We start from the raw sequence: 23657 nt of genomic DNA, 5'->3' as shown, positions 1-23657 counted from the left end.
GATGGATAACCTACAAAAGAGAAGACCCTTCCTATATATTTCTCCAAACTGGTGCACTCTTTGCAAATCCCTAGATTTGGCTTCTATCATTGTTTGGTGTAGATGGGGTATGCCAACATAAGCAAGTATAATCTTTAACCCTTCATCATGACACTTGAATGTTAGGACCTTAAATTCAAATGTTAGGAATTCATGCAAGTATCTTTGTTTAGTAAAAGATGGCTCTGGTCCAATTAAAGAATTTGGTCAACTAGAAGTGAGGGGTTGTACAAACGGGAAGTGTATGAATAGAATAATAAAAACAGTGAAACTAATTGAAGATCACCTAGCATAAATAGATAAAATATCGTCAAAAGCAGTTCCCTTGAATTTATGTAGCAAGGATAACCACATATACAGGGAACCAAGCACCCTTCTCAAAACCTCATCCACTTGTGAGTGTTTTCAAGACAAATGGCATGAGGAAGAATCACTTGAATATAATGATGGCAAGGAAATACTGCAAATGTTTCACTGTGATCATGCAAAGAAAATGACTAAACAACCACTTGTTACTTGTACACTTAACAAACGCAAGATATTTTCTTTTTTCATAACAGTGCTAGATATTTTATACCTCATGGAGGAATCAAAAAATTTCAAGACACATAGCATTAGGAAGCACCACTTACAACATAAATAATGCAAAACTGTCTCATTGTGTTCATGAAAAGAAAATGACTAACCAACCATTTTCCAACTTGTATAATTAACAAATGATGCAATGCATTTTCTTTTCTTTTTTTTTGATAAATCTATGCATTTTCTTTTTTAGTCATGGTTTAAAATGCCCATATATTTCCTCATATTTCCACTGCATTTTTCCATTTGCATAGATACCAACACAAAATATTACTGGAATCAAGTCAATCAACATATTCCCCAATGAAAACTACGAAAACCATGTGGAGTACAAGAAATGGTAATATAAGTTGGTGACACTATTGTAGATGTAGAGCAGTAGCATTATTGTCAGCCTAATGGACATGACATATGAGTACCACTTTGAGCATAATAGATTATTTGGTTGATCTATTAGAATCATTTACACTTTCTATGAGTTTAAATTTTGATTGGATTCGCACTATCATGTAGTTTTAAGATTCAATTCTTAAAGCTTACAAAACAACTTGGTAGCATGTTGTGTTGCCTTTTAACCATAGGCATTGTTCTGTCGCATTGAAGATTGATGTCTCAAAAGCAAAAACCCTGAAAAAAAGTACTTCGAAAATTTGAAATGATGCTTTAAGAATTAATATTTAACCATTTTGTCCCTATAGTTGAATCAGATAACGTATATGAATTAATGAAAATTAACATATAAAATATTATAAAAGGGATTAGTTAACCATTTAACAATTAAGAAAACAGAAAATCGATGAAAAGTAAAAGAAATAATTAAAAGGTAATAATAAGATAGTAAAATATACATGAAATATTAATAAAACATAAGTAATAATAATAAAAATATTTTTAGATCAAATATTATTAAAATAACAACAAATGTGAAAATATTAATAGAATGTTAAAAGGTTAATAAAGAATAAAAATAATTATTAATAAAATATAAATAATAAATAATAAATTAGGAATATATTAATATATTAATATAAATAAGATAATTGGAAAGTAGTAATACATTCAGATTAATGAAATCATAACTGGCATTTTAATATTATTCAATACTTTAAATAATATTAATGTTTTTATTAATACATTAATATTTTTTCATATTTTTCTAATTTATTAATAGTATTTTAATAATTTACTAGACTTATTAATAATACTTTGTTAACGTGTTATTATTAAATAATATTATTAGTATTTTCTGTAATAATTTATCATTTTTTAGTTGCTAATCGCTAATATTATTTTTTAATATTTGATCGTTTTAATACTTTTTATTTGTTTTTAATTATTTTAATATGAACAAAATAATATAAGGACAATACAGTAAATTTACATGGGAATAAATTACACTTGTCAGCAAGATTAGACATAAGAGGGCCTTAATAACAATCTTCCGAAATGGTCTAAAGTCTGAGAAGCAAGTTACTTTTCAGGCTTCAGAGGTCCAATTAGACCAAAAGAATGACCCCTTAATTTCTATGCGCTTATGCTTCCTTTATCATTTCATAGAATATCATTTGATTCATTTCTATATTCTTACATATTTCACAATGTTATGACCCCTTAATTTCTATGCGCTTATGCTTCCTTTATCATTTCATAGAATATCATTTGATTCATTTCTATATTCTTACATATTTCACAATGTTGCCAACATGACATTTCAGACATTTCCAACATGTTTCCTATGGTTGGATGATCAATACTACACAGTATTTTAAACATTGTTTTTGACAATAATATTAGATATCGTTGAACTTACCTTTAAACTCTGAAATTTTTGTTTTCAGAAGTTATAATCTAAATTCTAAAGTGGTAACAAAAAAAGGAAATTCAGTGAGAGTAATAAAGGAATTATTTTATTGTAATAAAGGAGTTGAATTATTTTATTGCCTTTTGGGGTTAAATGAACAAATAGAGAGCTAAAATATACTACCTTGGGGTACCAATACATCAGGTAATGGCTTCTTATACATTATCTAACCATTATATGGAGAGAAATAAGACAGGTCATAGAATTTACAAAATAAATAAATAAGACAGGGTAACAGGATAGAATTTACGCCTTTGAATATGATACTTGGGAAACTTAATGGAGATGTCCACATAGGAAAAAATTATTCTCTCTAGCATTCCATAAAAACTAATACATGCAATATTTTCTGTGTATGCTCATACGGTACACCTCCCCACTGTATATGAATGAGGTGAGTCCGGATCTGCTCCTCACACCAACTTCACAGCATGTCCTGGCCATACATCAGGAACATTTCCTGTACTTGTATTTATTATTCATGGGGATATGTTTCTAATATAGGGTGGGATGTGGCTGTGAAGTCAGTGTGAGGAGAAGATCCCAATTCATAGGAAGTTCCCCTCTTTTTTCAGTAACGAAAGTATACTTTATCCTTTCTGAAAATAACTGCTTAATGTTTGCAACCAGATGTCCCACAACGACAATCAATCCACAAGCATGGGATAATGCACTCAATCAAACAGTTTACATGAATTCCCATACCGATATCATCAACATTATTGCAAAGGTCAAACCTCATCAAAACAACTCTGTTCAAATTTTGTTTTATATTTGCTTAACATCAACCAACAAACATGTAGAGCTAACAGAGTTAAAAAGATTACCAAGAATTCCTGTGTAATAAGAAAGAGGAACGTCGGTGTGGTGAATTTTAAACAGAGATTCTGGCGTTGTGATGAGGCTGTACTCTTCCCATCCAGTTGACCCCCAAACAAAATCACCTTCTTTGAAGTCTGGATGATCAGAATCCAAAACTTTAGACACACCAAGTCCAGTTATAGGCTGCACGTTGTCAACAAGCCCCAAATGAAACCCGAATGGTTCAAAATAGAAATAGAAGATTACTTTCAAGTACGAATTTTCTTCTTAAAAGTTCTATACAAGTTCACAAAGATTTAGTTGTAATTTGCTTTCCCAAATTTCATCGACTATTCAATTCTCCCAGGTAACCAATCAAAAATATGTCTGATCTTGAATCTAGATAAACTGACTCCATTCGGTGGATTTTACAAAACCCTGGTAACATTTACAGTGACTTGCATTGTCGTCCCAAATTGGAAGGGGCCTATTTTGTCCTAATATAATCAATTTTCATTATTTTATCTAGGATGCTTCATCATGTTTGTAGTTGAATTGAAAGTTTCAAAACCAGAAAATAAATAATTGAATACTAAGAAGAAAAGGACATTCTATTCCCGCAATGTTCAGTTGTTCACCAATAGAATTCACCAAAACCACCTTGGAGCTTTCGCGCACCTTCAACTGGATACTACCGGTTCTCATGATCATGTCCGTCTCTTTCGGGAAGCCAGCGATGTAGTCCCTTAGTAGAACCTGCTTGTTTCGCACCTCTTCTCCCTTCGCCATTTTTACTCTGCAAATCACCTCTTCTCCCTTCGACCTCGTTTGCTTGTCTGAGCAATGCAAATCCGCCTTTTGGCACTTCTACGTGGAGCGAACAAAAGCAAAACAGTGAACCACGACAGAGAGATACCACGGCAACGGGGTCCTTCGATGATGAAAACAACATGTGGGATGAGAAACACACCATGTGGTATGGACCAATCCACATGACACTATGATTTTTTTAATTGTGGATAAATTGTGTGGAAAAAAGTATGGACCAGTCCATATCTATATTGGCGTTCTATAAGCGTGGTTTTTGATTCAATGATATGCACCAACGTTTTAAAAAACGATCCGGAAACAGAACTATTCTGGTCATCGATTTCTTAGTCAACAGTCTAATCATCCAGTTCAAACGGACGGCCTGTTCTAACAAACAAATAAAAAACGGTCAAAACCGTTGAACAGGTCAACGGTTCAACCACATGAGTCAACTGGTTGTTGACTTTTCCAATGATTTTTGGCCAAAAACCGAGTTTGGGATAAAACGGAACCGTTTGCCTGGATGGTTCCTAGGTTGAACAATCCAACTGTCCGAGTCAACGGCAGTTCAAAAACCTCGATCTACACAGTTAATCATAAATATCTACTTTTTATATTTTATATGATAAATATATTGAAAAATGCATCAATGAATTAATATTAACCAATAAATATTAAGTTTTTTATAAAAACAATAGTAAAATAATTAAAATTTTAGAAAATGTATTTTAAATATTTAAAAATATTATTTTATTGATAAAAATATTAAAAGTTTACAAAAATTTAAAAAATTAAGTAAAATAATTAACATTTTATTGACAAAAATATTAAAATGTGAAACAAACAATATGGTTTCATACTTTCAGCCTTTCAGGAAGAGTGTGAAGTAGGGGATCAAAAATAGTGTGGATGGGCCCTAACCACGAGTTTTTGTTGTGGATGAGAAATCAGGGTGTGGATGGGACTGGAGATGAACATGGTGCCGAACACCACCCACATCACCAAATTATTACCGATGTAATGTTTCTCACGCTGTCTTTTTATGTAATGGTTAGGTGATCCAAGCCGTTGGATTGTTGACTTTCAACTTTTGGCATCATTGATGATGAATTTTAGTGTGGAAAATCAAACAAGATAGATTAATGAATAAATAGTGGAGAGGCCCCTACTTCTAAGGGGCTGGAATGGAATTGTATGGTCATGAGTGGTTAGATTGAGGGCTGGGACCTGAAAGTTTTGGATGTAGTTGAGATGGTCGATGTGTAAGTTGAGCCACAGGAAGACAACGGCGAGGCCAACGGAGCAAATGAAGCTAATGCAACACCGGCAACATCTTCTTCCTTGGGTAGAGGATGCGGCTCAACTGACGCGGTGATTGCAGTAAGAGGACAGCTCGGTTGTAGTAGCTGAACCCACCGTTCTCCCTCGAAGGATTTGCCGCTTCGCAACAGCAGGGGATTCACACATACAAAATGTTTGCATGTGAAATGCAAAATCTACTCGTACGAGTAGATTCCGTTTTCTGAATGGGGAAAGCACCCATTCAATAATAATATATATACTAGCGGAGGGGGACCAGCGTTGCAGGGGCTCACTCATAAACTATCAGGTTCAAGTTCGATTCGAATTAGAGACTTGAGCTCGAGTCAAAAGCTAGGAAATTCAAGCTTGGTTACCTTTGATTGTAGGTCTCTCAAGCAATCCAGGTGCTCCTCACCTGTAAATAATAACGAAATGGGATCTGCTCCTCACACATGGGCGCCTTACAGGCACATCCACCATGCATTGGGAACATCTCTGGTGAATAATAACTTATAAGTATGGGAGATGTTCCCAATGCATGGGAGGATGTGCGTGTGAGGTCGGTGCGAGGTTCCCTATGTGAGGAGTAAATTCGATCTCAATAATAACTTATAAGTACAGGAGATGTTCCCAATGCATGGTAGGATGTGCGTGTGAGGTTGGTGTGAGGTGCCCTGTGTGAGGAGTGTGTGGCCCTACCTTAACATCACTTCATCTAATTCAAGGTGGTAGGGCTACAATTTTATTTTAAAGGGACCTATGTGTATTGTCTTTATTTCAATGGGACCCGCATTGGCGTTCACCTTTAATTGAAAAAAGCGAAGTGATAAATAAACTGCACTCCACCTCAGAAATATGCCACCTCTAATCTACTAGTAGCCCCATATAAACCACATCCTATTCGTAAATTTGGTATCAATCCACAATCATGATTCATCCCAACTATACAGTCGAGCTAAGATTTCTAGGGGTGGACTGAATAGTAAAAATCCTAAAAGCGAAAAGCTATGATGTCGAATAGGAAAATAGTGTTTAGGAAGTTGGATAGGACCAGCCGGTTGAACCATGACTGAGGCACTAACCGATTCAGTCATACCCCAATAATCGGATTTGCCTAAAATCCACTGAAATTCGGCTGACTGGTCAGTTTAACCAAAAAACATATGAACGAGTCTCAATTTCATGAAATTGTCCGGGTCCATACATACATTAAATTATAAACTATTGTTAACAAGTTTTGAACCCAAGGCCTTTTATTTTCACATATTACTTAATTACCACTATTCCACTTCTTTACTTATGCTAAGTAATGACTATTTATTGTACATATTACATTATTATGCACGTATTTTAAAGAAAATATAAGTTAAAAGGCTTGAACCCTAGTCACTTGTTTTAAAAATTAAGAAGCTTACCATCCATCCACCATCAAGGTTCAAAATACCGATATGCCCGATGTGCCGATAGAGGCGTATCGAGCAGTACCGACAGTTTTTTTTTTTTACTTTTTTTAGTTTTTTTTTCCAAATCTAGTTCAGAGGAGTAGTTTAAGGTCTGTCCACCACTGAACTAGTCGAAACCCTGATACACCCTCTATAGGGGCGTATTGGGAAGCTCCTGATATGGCCCAATACGTGTTGATACTTTGAACCTCCTCCACTATATTTAAGTACATTAAATTTTGTAATATATATATATAGTAGTTATATGACCCATGGTATATATATATATGCCACATCATCATAGTTCGACCTCCGATTCAACCCTAGTCGAACCTCTAACCCATGGACCTCTCCCCCCTTCTCCGGTTCTTTGAACATTGATGCCGAAGATTCTGTTCTTCACTTTATGGCAAATACATTCCATCAGTTAATTTCAAAAAAGAATTTCATTTAATTATTAATTATGATTTAATTAATTTTTTAAATATAACATTGAAATCCTCTTAATTGCTCCAATAGTTTCTTTCGAATTTCAGGCTGGATTTAATATCAGAATGAAATGATAGAGGTTTTTTTTTTTTTTTTTTTTTCGGGGGGGGGGGGGGGGGGTGTGTTTAATGTTCAATCCACCCTCAGAAATCCTAGCTCCACTGTATAGTTGGGGTAATGCCAGCTCGGATTTGATGCCTATTCACGAGCAGGTATGGGTGTTACTAGTGGAGGTGTTTATAATTTTGAATTGTTATAGGTTTGTAGTTTAATTCAGAATTCTGAGGTGGAGTATAGTCTACTTATCCCTTTTTTTAGATACATAATAGATATAAATTTATAATTTTGTTAATTTTTTTTTTATTGGAGAAAGGATTGGATAGTTATTTTTTTTGTGTTTTTAATAATTATTTTAAAGTTTATTAGAGATAATTTGGAGAGAAATGCTCTAGTAAATTAGAGATAAGTTAGGAGATAGATAGGAATTAGAGATGATTTAGGAGAAAGTGGGGGAGGTAGTTTAGGATAAAATTTAGGAGAGGAGATTGTTGGGAACATATGGGTAAGAGAGAGAGATTTTAGATAAATTTCCATGAGGAATAAGAGCATCTCATAGGTTCTTTAAAAAATGATATGGAATAAAAAAATAAAAAATTCAAAGAAAGGAGAAAATTTCTTGGCCATTTATGTTGAACCAATCTAATTTCACATTACACCCTAACTCCCCGAGTGAGAGAAACAATTTTTTTACGCTTTTATAATGCTTTATTAAATAATTTTAAAACTTATTAATGTTATTTATTTTTAAATTGATTTCAATTTTTATTAAACATTATTGTATATTTTATTTATAAAATTATTTTTATTAATATTTTTTGTTAACTTAATTATTTTTAGATGAAACTCAAAATTTTTAATATTTATTAATAAATTTGTATTAATTTTATTAATTAACTTAAGGCTTAGTTTGGAAAAAGTACAAATAGAAATATGTAGAATGCAAAACTTTGTATTTTGTATTATTTTCTATGTATTTGTACTATACATATTTGTATGTGTACTCTTTTCAAACCGAGCCTAAAAGAATGAATCAGACATGGAGAGAAATTGAACTTGACAATTAAAATCTTTGAATCAATTATAAATACACTTCACAACTACAAAACTTTGAATCATATGTGTACTCTTTTCAAACTGAGCCTAAAAGAATGAATCAAACATAGAGAGAAATTGAACTTGACAATTAAAATCTTTGAATCAATTATAAATACACTTCACAACTACAAAACTTTGAATCAAACACAAATAATGTATAAAAGCTAAAACTCAAAAATTTTAATATTGAATCACTTACCTATGAAAAATAATTAACTAAAATCATAGAGAGCTTCAGCCACTTGTGGCAAACAACCTGTACAACAATTTCTACATTTCTACACATGGAAGAGTCACACTTCATAAACGAAAAATTTTTAGGTGTAGGTATGTATAGCTCACACAGGCTTTCAAAGAACGCTCGGACAAAGAGAGTAATACCACAAAAGCACTCATGAGAAGCCTACAGTTACGATACGATCTGTCGCTATCTTCACAATGAACCCGCAATGCATTAAGCAAAACCACGATAAATCCATGGACCATCAAGACCGGAAAGCACCCAAATCGGAACAAGCCTCAGAAAGACTCATCCAAAAGACTCAAGCACACTTAGGTGTGCAATGAAGTTGCACCTACCATGACGTGCGATAAACCCACGACTTGCAAACCGGCTCTAGGTAGCGGGTCGGGGAGGACAATGGGCCGAGCCCATGGTGAGGCCTGTATGTGTGCCCAAACACACGCAAACCCATTACAACAAAGCACTTTGCGAACTGCCATGAGGCATTAACAAATACCGACCTTCGGACGATGATGTCATTGTCTCCACGTAGGATTAGTCAGGGGCGCGCAAAAGGGTAGTAGCTCACGTGAATAATGAGGGATTTCGAGGATAGGGAAAGTTGATCCTTGAGAATATCTTCATGAGACATGTGGCGATGCCTAGTAAGCGTGCCTAATAATTGCCAACAAACAATATATTCCCTTTCCCGATACTAAGCAAAGATCCTCATTTCCTACCTTTGAGGATCTTGGGATCTTCTTCATAAATAGAGGGTCCTCTTCACGTTAAACATCATTGAAACCTAAGCATTTTAGCTACTGATACCCTCGAGTCCTTTTAACCTCTCCTCATTTTTCCATGTCTCATACCAAAAAGAGCTTTTGCTCCCCTTGGAGGCCCTCCTTCATCTTTCAAAAAGACCACTCTCCAACCTAGCCTTACACCTCAGTCCTACAACAGAATCTTTGGTTAGTCTTTGATCACGAAGGATGGCCTCAAGAAGGATCAACCTCACTACCATCCCTGAAGAACAGAGCAACGTTCAAGGGTATGTGCCCTGCATACCGGATTGGCATCGACATACCGACATTCACAAAAGTAAACAATAGAACATAAGAATTGCCACACTAAGGGTGCCTTAGCATGCTGCGATGAACTCTACTACATAAAAATTACACAGTGCGTGAAGTAAGAACAACATCAGAAATTCTACTAAAACAAAGATTCTATTACTATACAAAGCATAAGGTAATCTCGAAATGGTCTATTACAACAAGAGTCACTTGGCCCATTCCCCATGAATAGTCGCTACAGTATCCATCACCCCGCTAGCTTCCTCATATTTCTTCAGGGAATCCAACTCTACCTTATAGTCTTCGAGGATCCGTTCCTGCTGCATGCACTCATCCCTTAAATTCTTAAGGTTATCAGTAACCCTGTTCACATTGGCTTTGACAACATTGCGACGGTCCCGAACATTCTTCATGGAACGGAACAAGTCAACCTGAGGAATATCTCGGTTGGCCTCCCAAAAAGCATGTGCCAATACCGCGACACGCCTTTCAATCCAACCCATCGATGAAAAAGCTCTACAGGCCTCCAGCCAGCAGGCGAAATTGGTCCATGATAGTTCCTTTGACGGTTGGCCCATTATACGATTCTTCAAAGTGGCCACCGTATTCAAAGCAGGGCCCACAATCTCTGGGTGCAAATTTCCTTTTGGTAACCATCCTGCCTGAATCGCATGGGACGTGAATGAAGTGACGACACTTGAGATGTTATACTTTACGCCTCTACCCTAGACCAATACCGGATCCACCATCGGGAAGTGCAATAGTGGGATGTTGTGGCAATCGCAGTACCCTAACAACTCTCGCCGTATCTAAAGCAACTTTTCTTCGTATGGTAATTCCTTGGAAGGGAGAGTAAATTCTGGATTCGCCTCATCACTTCTAGAATGATGCTCCGGGTCACCGGAAACCTCTAATCGAGGAGAATTACCCCCTGACACACCACCCAGCTCGACATGGGACCAAGGCTCAACAGTTTCCCTCACCCCAACACCCTTAGAAACATTATCACCATCGGTAGCAGCAATAGCCTCCTCGCGCTGCATCGCTGCATCCGAGCCCACCACCGTTTGCCCGACCTGGCGCATCGCAGGTCTCACCGCATCACAGGTGTTTTCACCACCATCAACACTTCCTATACCCACGGATTCAGCCCTAGGGGGCTGCATCGCCCTCAATTCCTCCATTAAATGTCTGAAAAAGAGCATGCCTGACACACCACCGACACACTCGACAAATGAAGCCTGTGATGAGTTAGACATAACCAGTCAGTTTAACATCCACATGCCAAAACCCAAAAAAAATAAGAGAAGAAAAGAGAGACAACGAAAAGCAGCCGTGACTTACGTTGTGACCAATCTCACCAACCTCGATGACATCTTCGCTGGGCTGAGCCTTACTGCAATCAACTTGCTTAAGGATTAAAGACTACTCCACAGTCAATTATCAGGCCATACAACAAATGCAAAGTACTAACACAGGTTTATATACTTACCAAACCTCCCCCATCAAAGGAGCCCACTAGAACCCCCATTGTCTGTTCTGAAGAGCCCACAAAAGCTTCACTAGCAGTTCACCCGCAACCGCTCCCTGTAGGCTACAAAAGCGAAAAGATAAGTGAATTAGCAAACTTCATTTTAACAAAATCTAGAGGGACGATAGAGTATAGTCACCAAGGGGCTTACCGGACCATCACCTTCGTGGCAATGTCTCAAGCGAGGAGGGGCCTTCCTCTTCATTCGCCCACTTGAGAACTGAATGATGACCCCCACAGCAGAAGGCACCGAAATTGGCAGTTTTCCCGACTTTTCAACCGGGGTGACTCCTCCCATAGAAGCTGTTGATTGTGCCCCTTGGCTATCGACAGATACATGCGATGAATTGATAACCAGAGGTCCTAGCACATCCCTGGATTGTGGAGGACGGGGCACCCTTACAGACCTCGCCCTTTTGATAACCGGTGGACGACTGCTCTCTCCCTCATCCAACACCAAAGGACCCCTCTTACGCTTGGCTACATCCCTCCCCGAGGAACCCATCATGACAGGGTCGGGGACGGCACCCCCGCTGGCGGCGTGACTCTCCGGAGGTGCTAGGGAGTGACGAGGCTTAGGGGCCTTCCTGAGCACCTCTTGGAAGCCCACCAGCAATGCACAAAGATAAGACAATTGCAGAGCTCTACACCTCGGCTCCCTAAACAAGCTGGCAACTGGCAAGCGCGAGCAACCTGGGAAGGCTTAGCTATTCCGATGAATCCAAAAAACATCTTCCCCAGAAGCCTGCAGAAATTGCCCACCCAGATCATCATACCCGAACTGACGCATCACCCGATTTGGATGGTAGATGGCTAGTTGCGATTCACCATTGTGATCAAGGTAGGATATTACCCTAGGCCATGCAACCAATCGCATTATACCCATCGCAGGGTTGCCCATATCTAGAGCACAATGCTGATCCACGTCACTAGGAACAGGCGTGCTAATGCAAAATGACATGGCATTGCGAACCAACTAGGAATAAGGTCTCCACTTAAACCCGTCCAATGAGGCCAGCCGCACACTCATTTCAACTATCTTGAAGCTTTTATGGTGAACAGCTTGCAACCATCGCTTCCCCCTGCACACTTCAAAAGTCTTATCTTTAAATTCGTCCATGTGTAGAGTTGCTACTGGGAACCTGAAGCGCGTAAGCCGATGTGGGGTAACTGCAAAATTGAACCGCTCGCATAAATACATCCAAAGGAATGGCACACAGATATAACTGACACACCGCTTGCAACTTGGATTCACTAACTACTGCATAGTATTGTCTAGCTGCTCATATAGATACCCCACGAACATAGAAGTCAGAGGAAACTGATGGCCAGACGCAACAATGATGACAAGGGGCACCAAGGAAGTACACAATTCATAGTCTGGGGGACCCGGGAAGTGGAACCAGACACCACATACAAAGCCACGAGATGGCACTGACTGTCCCTGCCCCTCACCATTACATTGCGACTACTGTGGGATTCGAACCAGAATTCTAACCAGTGATCCAACGACATTTTCCCGCGAAAGGTGGTCCGATCCTCTCATGCCTTGAACAAACCCACTTCATGGAGAAGCTCATCGTACAATTCTCTGTAATCCGTCGAGATAGACTCAACATGCTGTAGATGGTGGGAAGACAGAACACCACCAACAGGCAATGCTAACAAAGCAACCGCGTCCTCGACTGTCACTGTAAATTCCTGAAAAGCCCCAATGAATGTGTGGGTATGGCAACACCAATGCTCCAACAGTTGCCCCACATATTTCATGCCCTCCCTACCAGCCAAACACGTGTAGCAGTCCACAAGACGAAATAAACCGGAATCCTGCAACATCCAACAGTACATGGGGTTTTCGAAAATAATTTCTGCCCAAGCTGTGTAGCTATTAAGGGTTTTTGAATTATCAGTCCTAGGCTCCTAACACTTATAGGACATAGACTGCTCGGGATGATCGCACAGGAACAACAATCCATTCTCGTGGATACAATCGAATATACCCTCTACGCCTCTCGACACTAGGACTGGAGGCCAAAATCCCTGCATCCCTGAGGCGACCAGAGCGGCTTGACTCTCTGATAACAGCTCTGCCATATCAACTTCCCTAACAGAATCAATGAAAGGGAATTCAACCTTCCTATCAACCTTCTCATCTTCTCTCTGACTTGTTGCTCGGACACTCTAACACCTGACAATGACGGGGAGCCATAGAAGGAAACGAGCAAGAAGAGAAATGAGCACCTCGACTAGGGATAGAAGCACGGTCAACTTTATGGGCACAGTGAGAAATTTCTTCTTGTAATATGCTACGATCCCTCCCTCACAGGGGCCCCAGTCCGAGAAGGGCTGGCGACATAACCACTGCGCCGTAACCAGATAGAGAGGTTGAAGCACACATTGGAATAAGGAAAAATTAGCACCTCGATTAAGTAATCACTATATCCACACCCAGGACGACAATGTCGATGCATTTGATATTAGGAGTAAACATTGCTCAAGTTAGTATCAAACCCTACACACAAAGGGTGTTGCCCTAAGCGTGGACGATTAAGTGCGACTGCAGTTTCATACAATCTATTCCCACAAGCACAAAACAATATAACAAAATAATAATAATAATAATAATAATAATAACAAAACAAGTACACTGGTATGAAGAAAGGTCTATTGCTTTCGATAAAAAAATTGGTTGATTTACATAACTGCAAAACAAAATACAACATTCACATAGCGGTCCACTCTTCCTGTATCGCTTTTATGTCCCCAAGTAGAGGTTCCTAAACTACATACACTGTAAGATCACCTATTTCTGCTTCGCACTCCACCACCATGCGGCACTGTCGAGCACATTGCGCCTCGAGGTCCATGAGATTCCGTGCAGCTGCGACAAGTCTTGCTTCTGCTGCCTCCACACGATGACGCACGTCCGCTAGGGACCGACCATAAACATAAGCAATATGATTTATGTTTATCTGTATATCAATGGATACATTAAATACATAGCAGAGAGAAAGAAGAAGAAATCAAGAAAGAAAAAAAAAAGATTACATCCACCACCACCCATGTCGAGAAGAAGGAATGGTATTTTTTTACCCATAGAGATTGGAAGTACCAAAATGGGTCTCGGCCGAACCGGTCTGTCGAAGATGGGCATTGGAAGGCCACTGGAGCTGATAAATCGATTTACAGCGATGGTGTGCATGTCGGGTATAGGAAGGCATTGGTCTTCTATAAGGGGAAGCCTCCGAAAGGTGAGAAGACGAACTGGATTGTGCACGAGTACAGGATCGCTGAATACATTAATAGTCGTCCAAAGGAAAAACACCATGACAACAGAGTATGGTTTTTGATCATTCTTTTCATTAGTTTTAATCAGTTTTGTGTTCATTCTAGTTTTCTTTGAGCAAGTTTTCCAGCATTCTTCTTATCTTTTCCTCATCGAGGTTTAATATTTGATCCAACTCTCTTGTTCTTTCCGTGCACGGGCTCTCTTGCATTCTTCGTTAATTCTAGTTCTTTCATTTAGATACCTGAGCAAGTTTTCCAAGTTTTTTTTGCATTCTTTGACGTTTCGCCCTCCAAATTACATGTGCTAGCCAAATAACACGTTCTTCGACCTCTATGACATGAAAACTCATCGCGGAGAAACTCTCGTAAGTCCTCGACTACTGCGTGAGGACTGTCCACGAAATTTGCTCACGAGGGAGGTTCATGACCTTGGACATCACCGTCGTGAGTGTGTTCAGCGTCGGACTGACAATTACGGAGGGAAGCTCAACCGGAGGCAGCCAACCAAACCATACAATTGTCTCTGCAAAGCTCTGTATTTCCCACACTATGAACCTATCCCTCGGACGAACACTCGGGACGGGAACACCGTCGATCGCCTCGTACCCCAAAGGGGCTACAACATTCTCCTGACAATGAGAATTAGAACCCATGGACTCATTGACTCATCGGCAGCCAATTGAGCCAGATCAGAACACTAAGGACAACGCTAACTCCACCAAAGGATGGCGAATTAGAACCCATGGACTCATTGGCAACCAATTGAGCATTATTTTGATTCAATCCCATCCCCACCTATAAAGCGTAAAAAGGAAAGGCACACCAAAATCGGGAAGACAAACCAAACACAGAGAAGGATACGAAATAAGGCACATCGTGTCCTTTTATAAATAACTTATGACCCAACGAGAGGGAACCAACAGACACACCCAGACGGAACATTGCAGTACGACCTATGAATATGTCCAAAAGACAAGTCACTACGCGATGCATACCAAGATATAATTATGCATTTAACACCATCGCTTAGAACATTAGAAGCCCAATCGACACACGTGGCACCTTTTACGCTCGATTGAGAGATATGATGATCGCGACCACCGCCTAGTCATCAGATCCCTTCCAGGCCCTCAATCAAACGGCTTCACCCATGGCCACGACTCTCGATGTCTTTTGGTGATTTCCTTCTTGACAACAGTTAGTGGGGGGTGGGGGGCTAGAACACACGATTACCAAACAACACTGACTGCTACCAAAAAACAAATCACCAAAAGTTAGGGGGGCTAAGCCTTAGACCATGATGAGCCACCAAGCACGAACACAGGGAGCATGCGATCTACACAAAATCTTAAAACAGGCAGAAACACTAGACCCAATACCACTGTAAAACGGAAGGACGCAGAACATAATATACTTATCGACAAGCTATCACTTGCCGATAAGCAGGGGGGCTAATGTAGGTATGTATAGCTCACGCAGACTCTCAAAGAATGCTCGAACACCAAGAGTAATACCACGAAAGCACTCACGAGCACCCTACAGTTACTCCTAGCTGCGATGAACTTACAATCTGTTGCTATCTTCGTGATGAACCCGCAACACATTAAGCAAAATCCCGATAAATTCGCGGGCCATCAAGACTGGAAAGCACCCAAACTGAAACAAGCTTAAAAAAGACTCATCCAAAAGACTCAAGCGCACTTAAGTGTGCGATGAAGTCGCACCTACCATGACATGCGATAAACCCACGGCTTACAAACCGGCTTTGGGTAGCGGGTCGGGGAGGACAATGGGCCGAGCCCATGGCGAGGCCCATGTGTGTGTCCAAACACACGCAAACCCATTACAACGAAGCACTTTGTGAACCACCACGAGGCATTAACAAATACCGACCTTTGGATGGTGATGTCATTGTCTCCACTTTGGATTAGTCAGGGCACACAAAAAGGTAGTAGCACATGTGAATAATGAGGGATCTCGAGGATAAGGAAACCTGATCCTTGAGAATATCTTCATGAGACACGTGGTGATACCCAATAGCGTACCCAATAAATGCCAGCAAACAATATATTCCCTTTCCCGATACTGATCGAAGATCCTCATCTCCTACCTTTTAGGATCTCGAGATCTTCTTCATAATAGAGGGTCCTCCTCACGTTAGACAACACTAAAACCTAAGCATTTTAGCTATTGATACCCTCGAGTCCTTTTAATCTCTCCTCATTTTTTCCTAGTCCCATACCAAAATGAGCTTTCCCTCCCCTTGGAGGCTCTCCTTCGTCTTTCAAAGAGACCACTCTCCTACCTAGCCTTACACCTCAGTTCTACATTAGGCATTAGATACAATTTTCTACAACTTTTTTTTTTGAGACAAAACTAAAAATATATTTTGTTTAACCAAGAAACATGTACATATACAACAAAGAGTTGGCAAGAGTGCCAAACAACCAATAGAAGGATCAATCTAGCACATCTCCATCCACCAAAAGCAAAGAGGAAGTTGAATCATTAGGGTTGCAAGTTGTAGGGGTGCAAAATGGATCAGAACATGATTCGATTTGAATTTGAATATATACAATTTAATATATATGTATAACTTAGTATATTAAAAAAATTAATATTATATATAATACTTTTAGTAGGTTTATTATAGTCGGGTCCATTGGGTTAGACCCGATGTCTAAAATTACATACTTTATCAGGTCCGATTCAGTTATGGGTCCTTAGCATTTCTTGTTAAGATAGTTCTGATTCCACTTGGACCCAACCTGTTGAAAGCCCAACTCTTGACTAAGCTCATAGTGTGCATCCCAAGCTTATGATTTACATCAAGTCCTTACTATAACATGACACAATGTAGACTTCTCAGCTTAAAGCTTCCTCCATCCAACATTTATTAATTATTTTTACCTTAATAGAAGTAATTATACTTCAATCACAACCTTGTGGGTGATCCTCTTTTGCAACTACTGAATGAAAACCATGTAGGTGTTCCTCCATTGCCACCGGTACTCCAGCCAAGCCAGGTTGATGCTCCTCCATTGCCACCACCCAACCAAAACAATGGTGGTGTTCCTCCAAAGCCACGACAGCAAAACCATGGCCGGCGAAGATGATGTTTCTGTGTGTAGATTTGTTATCTATATATATATATTGATCAGTATTTACATCTGAGAATTTGATATCTAGAAAGATGATGTCTTAATTTGGGAACTAAAAATCATTCAGGTTTAACAATGACTTTGGTGGAAGTATTTTCAGTCTTGTGAATTGCTATTTCTTTTCTTTGGATATTTATTTTATTAAAATATCTTCTTAATGTTGGCAGTTTGCATAATTCAAGTATGCGTGTATATCTCATGGTCACAAGATTCCCACATGGTGCAAGTCGGATCTAGAGGTTCTAGCTGGATCTTATCCAAAGCCCACGATGTAAGGACCCAAAACCAGATTGTCCAACTCTTTTAAAGAACATCCATATTTTGACCCATTTTTCTAATTCGGGTGGAAATAATGTCTAATTCTAAAGTGAATGGCGTGTACATATTATAGCCATCCAAAACTGACTCAGACTTATTATACCGAATCTATTATGTTAATTCAAAAATGTTCTCTCTCTTTACAAATTGCTATATTGGAGAGGTCGATCTGGTATATCTTCGTTAGTAGTGTAAAATTCTTGTTCAGGGGATCTTTCAAGTTAATCAAGGTTCTAAGTATCGATACATATTTACCGATACATCATTTTCCTTTCCAGGTATACATTAATTCTCTGAAACTAATTCAACATTAAAATTTTCAGTTACTATATTCTTTATATAGAGATTCACTGGATTAATTGTTGTTTATTTGCAGGGTCTAAGAGATAGTGGAATTGGGTCACGAGGAGTCACAAACAGTATTAACTTGATGACCAAGGTCAAGAGCACAGTCATCAACCTTCCATCCCCTAGATGTAATCATTAATTTATCCATTTTCATGGTAACGTGGCATTTCCAGAAATTCTCTCAACAGCTTATGCTGTTGGGTCCTAACAGCTAAAGTTTTTCCCAATTCCTTTACTATGGTTATGTTTGGGAGTGCTAAAAATAAATGCTTATTTAGACCATTAAGCACTTATTGGTATTTGGGAAATAAGCTTGAAATAAGTGTTTATTTTAAAAATAAGGTTTTATAATTTTTTTCTTCAAAAATTATCCCTAGTTGAATTTTAAAATACCAATCATAATATTATCCCTAGTTGAATTTTATAAATGTACTTTTATAAAAATACTTTTATGGAAGCACTTTTATATAAGTACTTTTGCAAAAGTGCTTTCATAAAAGTACTTTCACAAAAGTGCTTTTGTAAGAGTACTTTCTTAAAAGTGTTTTCATAAAAGTACTTTTATAAAAGTGTTTTTGTAAAAGTGCTTCCATAAAAGTACTTTTACAAAAGTGCTTTCGTAAAAGTATGAGCCAAATAGACCATTTCCATTTTCAATTCCTGTCTGGACCAAATAGACTATGGGAATAAACCATTCCGATTTCGATTCCGATTCCGATTCCGAAGGATTTCGATTCCGACTATGAACCAAACAAACCATAAACAATAATAAATAAGAAAATAAAGATTACAAGAAAAGTGAAACACAAAAATTTTTAGAGAGGTTTGACTGACCCCAAACAAGAAAATAAAGATTGCAAGAGGTTTGGCCAACCCTGACCTATATTGTTAAATCAGCTCTAACTATAATTTGACATAATTTGACATATGTATGTATGTATGTATGTATGTATGTATGTATGTATGTATATAGTTGGGCTAGGCTCAAGCTACCTAAGGGATAGGTTCAAGACCAACCAAAAAAAATAAAAAAAGAAGAGCCAAAATTTTGGGCCCACCCAACTCAAGGACAAAAAATCTAAGCTTAGCTTGTTATAAGAGGGCATGTGGCCACAAGCTAGTAAATGGTATTGAGATAAGTGAGAATATTGGATGCAACCACTTAGGGGTGTGTGGTTGGATCATAGCTTAGGCAGTGAGGTTGCCTTTGATAAGGAGGTAATAGGAAAAATGGCTTAAATAACAAAATGGTTAATGTTAGAGGAAAGCAAGTCTTTAATAATGTATGTGGAGGTGAAGTGGTCACTTATGATTATTACTACATTTTTAATGACTTAGATTGATTGATGACTATAACGAAAGTGTTAGTTACATGATTTGTAATGTTGGATTTTATTAGAAGAAAAGGGATTTAATAGGAGAGGGGAGATGTTAGTAGGTATTCAAAATTATGGATTTAATCACTATATATATGCACAAAATGGATTTTAGTTGGTATTTGAAATTATGGATTCTACATACATACATATGAAAACTTGTGTCATTTAGTATTTGTTAGTAAAGTTTCTTTGGGTTCTAATTGGAGAGGTAATTGTAATTTAACATGCGGTGGGTATATATTATTGTTGGAAACCAAAAGAAAGGCATTTGTAATTCACTTGAATTTCTAAAATACCACTAAAGCTGTTTTTGGAGCATGGCAGAAATAATGTAAATGCCGAAGGGAATAGTATTTTGGATTCCACTACCTTTTGAGCTTGGAGCTACTACCCACAAGACTCTACAACCAAAAGATGTTCTAGATGTATGACTGTCATGTCTTGTGGGTAGGGTGTGAATTGCAGTTCCATACTCCTTTCTTTTTAGTCATTAATAATCCGCAAAATTAAAAAATGTGGAGGAAGGAAAGAGTGTTATAAGGAAGGAAATTTCTAAATAGGAAAAGAATATGTTGGAGAGTAGCATAAATGATGAAGAAATTGAAACTCTTTTTTCAGATGCACCCAAATAAAGCTCCAAGTTTTGATGGTTTTAGAAATTTGTTTTCAAAAATATTAGGGGTAATGGGGCAGGTCATCAGTGATGTAGTTAAATAGTTATCCAATTTGGGTCACTTACTAAAAGATTTTAATCAAACCTACATAACTATTATCCTCAAGGTAAAATCTCCTAAGATCTCCATCAGTTTAGACCTATTAGTCCTTATAATGGCATTTATAGAACTATAGCAAAATTCATGGTTAATAGGGTAAAGAAAACATTAAATAATTATATTAGCATAAATCAAAGTGCATTCATTCTAGGGAGTCATTTCAATAACATTCTAATTGCACATGAAATAATCCATTACCTTAGGAAGTCCAGAAACAAAACTATCAATGTCACTATAAAGTTTGATAAAAAAACAGTGATGAAAATATTTTGATTTGAGACCAAGTGGATTAATCATGTGATGGAGTGTGTAACAAAAGTATCCTACGTAATCCTAATTAATGGGATCTCCCGTTGAAACAATTTTCCCATCTAGAGGTCTTAAACAAGGTGACCCCTTATTTCATAAACTTTTATGTTCTGATGTGTTATTTGCAATTCATTGATCTTGCCATAGAGATAAAATCTCAAGAATCAACCTTACAAAAGTTATTTCTCAAATTTTCTTTGCAGACAATTACATTTTCACTAGAGCAATCATTTAAGAAAGAAGGATATTGGACACTCTAACAAGCCTCTGGCCAATAGGTGAATTACAACAAATCTAAAATCAATTGTAGCCCTTTTGTGAATTAGAAATTAAAGAAGATTGTTGCAAAATCTATGTAGATGAAAGAAGTAAGCAAACCTTGCATTTACCTTGGTTGCCTGTTGTTCTTGACAAGTTAAAATATGACTTGTTTATGTATCTCCTAGAGAAAATGTCCAACAAGATTAAGTTACGGAAAATTTTGATGTTATCTCAAGTTGGGAAGGAAATTTTTATTATATCAGTTATTACTATTATACAGTTCATGCCATGTCAAATTTCCTTCTAGCTGAGTCCAACGTAATGAATTTAAGAAAAATAAATAAAAAATGTTCTAATGGAGTAGTTTTAAACATAAATTTAATGAGGATCTAGGCATCAAAGAGACACAATTTCAATCTTGCTTTGTTGTTCAGGCTAGCTTATTGGTGATTTTGTTCAGAACCAAACAACTTCTAGGTAAGAATCGTGACAACTGAATATTTAGGATAAAAATATTTCCTTAAATCCAAGCTCCCTCACAATGATTCTTGGAGTTGGAAGGGCGTATTAGAAGGTATTTGATAGGATGTCAATAAAAGTGATCCAAGCTCCTCAAAAAAATAGAAGGTATTTGATAGGATGTCAATAATTCCTCAAAATGATCCAAGCTCCCTCAAAAGAGTCTCTTTTCAAAGACAGAGACTCTTTGAGGGGTATTTGATAGGATGTCAATAAAAGTGAAAAACATTAAAATATGAATGAACCCATGGTTCCAAACTTGGAAAATTTGATTATTAATATTTATATAATAATAAAATGAATACAAATTATATTTATTTCTTAAAAATTAAGGTATATATTAACTTGTATACATTATAATCATTTACCCTAAATATTATCTAAATCTATATAATAAATATTAAATAATAAATGGCTTTAAAAAAATATTAGCTAATAAATATTAGTATATATACACACACATACATTTTGTTTCCTATTATTTTTCAACGATCACTAATTATTTCTCGATACTTTATATAAATTGTTAAAGAATGGTTTTTATGATTAGATAAATTAATTATAAACACATAAAACTCATTTTTATTGTTATTCATATTTTTAAGGATTTTTTTTTTGGATTTTCTAGTCCATGTGTATTTTGATTTTCATTGTATCTATGTGTTATCCATTTTAACCCTACATATAAAAGTTTTTGTTCATCTTTTTGGAGGTATCATTGGAAAACAAAAAAATTGTATGATTACATTTTAAGGAATAAGAAATAAGAGGAAATGAACACCCAATTTTCTCTTAAAGTTAAAAAATTTCTTTTAATAGTTAAAAGTTAAGAGAAAATAAACAAAAGGTCATTGTTGTAATTGAACTATTGAAGGTCTGAAGTTGGCTTTGAAATTAGGCTTACATCAGATCATTTTGGAGTGCAATTAAAGTCATCATTAACAAAAGGTCATTAAAGGTTACATACACATGCAGAAATCTGTTTCCTTTTACAGGATATCATTTCTTTGTCCAAGAACACTATGCTAAGTTCTCCGTGCATCTGCTGCTATATAGCTGCTCACTTCTCAGCTCGCAGGAGCAAGGTTCAAAGTATTATACAATACCCATATCGTATCGTACTTAGAAATGGTTGAAACACTTTGTTTTTTAGTTTTTTTTTTTCAAATTTTGGTTTTTTAGGAAGCTAAAAACATGTTTTTTATTATTAAAAAAATTGGAGTTCCGAAACACCTGGAAATGGGCATTTCGGACCGTATCTTTTTCAAAAGATAAAATACGATACACCCGTATCGATACTTTAAACCATGCGCAGGAGTTTGTAGGATAGAGTCAGTTTGCCAGTCTTCCATGGCTAACAGATATGCTGAATTATGGATAATCCTCTGTTTTGATTTCTGTTTGGTTATGATCTGTATGAACGTCTTTGTTTACTCTAATACAGTTATCCTTTCTTACCGAAACACACATACACACACAAAATCATGGATTTCTTGTCACTTCTGCACTCCGCGCCCCAAAACACAATAAAATCCAACTAAAAGACAAACAGCCATGTTTATCCTCAAAGACACATGATACATCTCTATATCAATACATATTAAATAAAATTCTCAAAATTTTTCGGGTCAGTTTCAGAAAAAGTAAAAGAGTGAATAAGGAAAATAAAGAAAACTACAAACCCTTGTTCAATCAGGATATGCAGAACTAAAATGGAAGAGAATAGCCACGGAGGTAAGTGGAGTCTACTCCAGACTCACGCACCAATGCCACACGCCCAGTTCGCGCCACCTTCAGGTAAGCATAAGAAACATTGTAAGGGGGAGACTAGAAATAAATGCAAGGGTTTATAGGTAAAACGCAATAGAAGTCATAGACATTAGACTGAGCAATTGCTAAACCCATGTTGCAATATAAGTCGTAAACTTTGTGGAAATGGTTAATCATTTAATTACACACATGGAAGTTGTATCAAATGGAATGATTTGGT

General features: G+C 37.3%; 2 protein-coding genes across 3 annotated transcripts in view; both read right to left on the bottom strand.

Moving 5' to 3' along the window:
• The window catches only part of LOC104586807 (2-alkenal reductase (NADP(+)-dependent)-like), a 30167-nt gene extending 25963 nt beyond the window's left edge, over positions 1-4204 (bottom strand). Inside the window, exons 1-2 of one of the 2 annotated variants that reach the window (XM_010244156.2) lie at positions 3944-4204; positions 3310-3487 (exon numbers count right to left, since the gene is read on the bottom strand). In XM_010244156.2, the coding sequence (XP_010242458.1) occupies positions 3310-3487; positions 3944-4072 (307 nt within the window). In that variant the 5' untranslated portion in view covers positions 4073-4204. The remainder of the gene's footprint in view (positions 1-3309; positions 3488-3943) is intronic. The other variant, XM_010244157.3, reaches the window with a different exon arrangement.
• A 19001-nt stretch (positions 4205-23205) lies between these two features.
• LOC104586808 (acetolactate synthase small subunit 1, chloroplastic-like) overlaps positions 23206-23657 on the bottom strand; it is a 108607-nt gene continuing 108155 nt past the window's right edge. The window contains exon 12 of the mRNA XM_010244158.3: positions 23206-23458. Within this exon, the coding sequence (XP_010242460.1) occupies positions 23375-23458 (84 nt within the window). The 3' untranslated portion in view covers positions 23206-23374. The remainder of the gene's footprint in view (positions 23459-23657) is intronic.

Source organism: Nelumbo nucifera, chromosome 1, assembly GCF_055504915.1.
Source record: "Nelumbo nucifera cultivar China Antique chromosome 1, China Antique-T2T, whole genome shotgun sequence".
Taxonomy (NCBI): Eukaryota; Viridiplantae; Streptophyta; class Magnoliopsida; order Proteales; family Nelumbonaceae; genus Nelumbo; species Nelumbo nucifera.
This window is presented reverse-complemented; position numbering and strand designations above follow the sequence as displayed.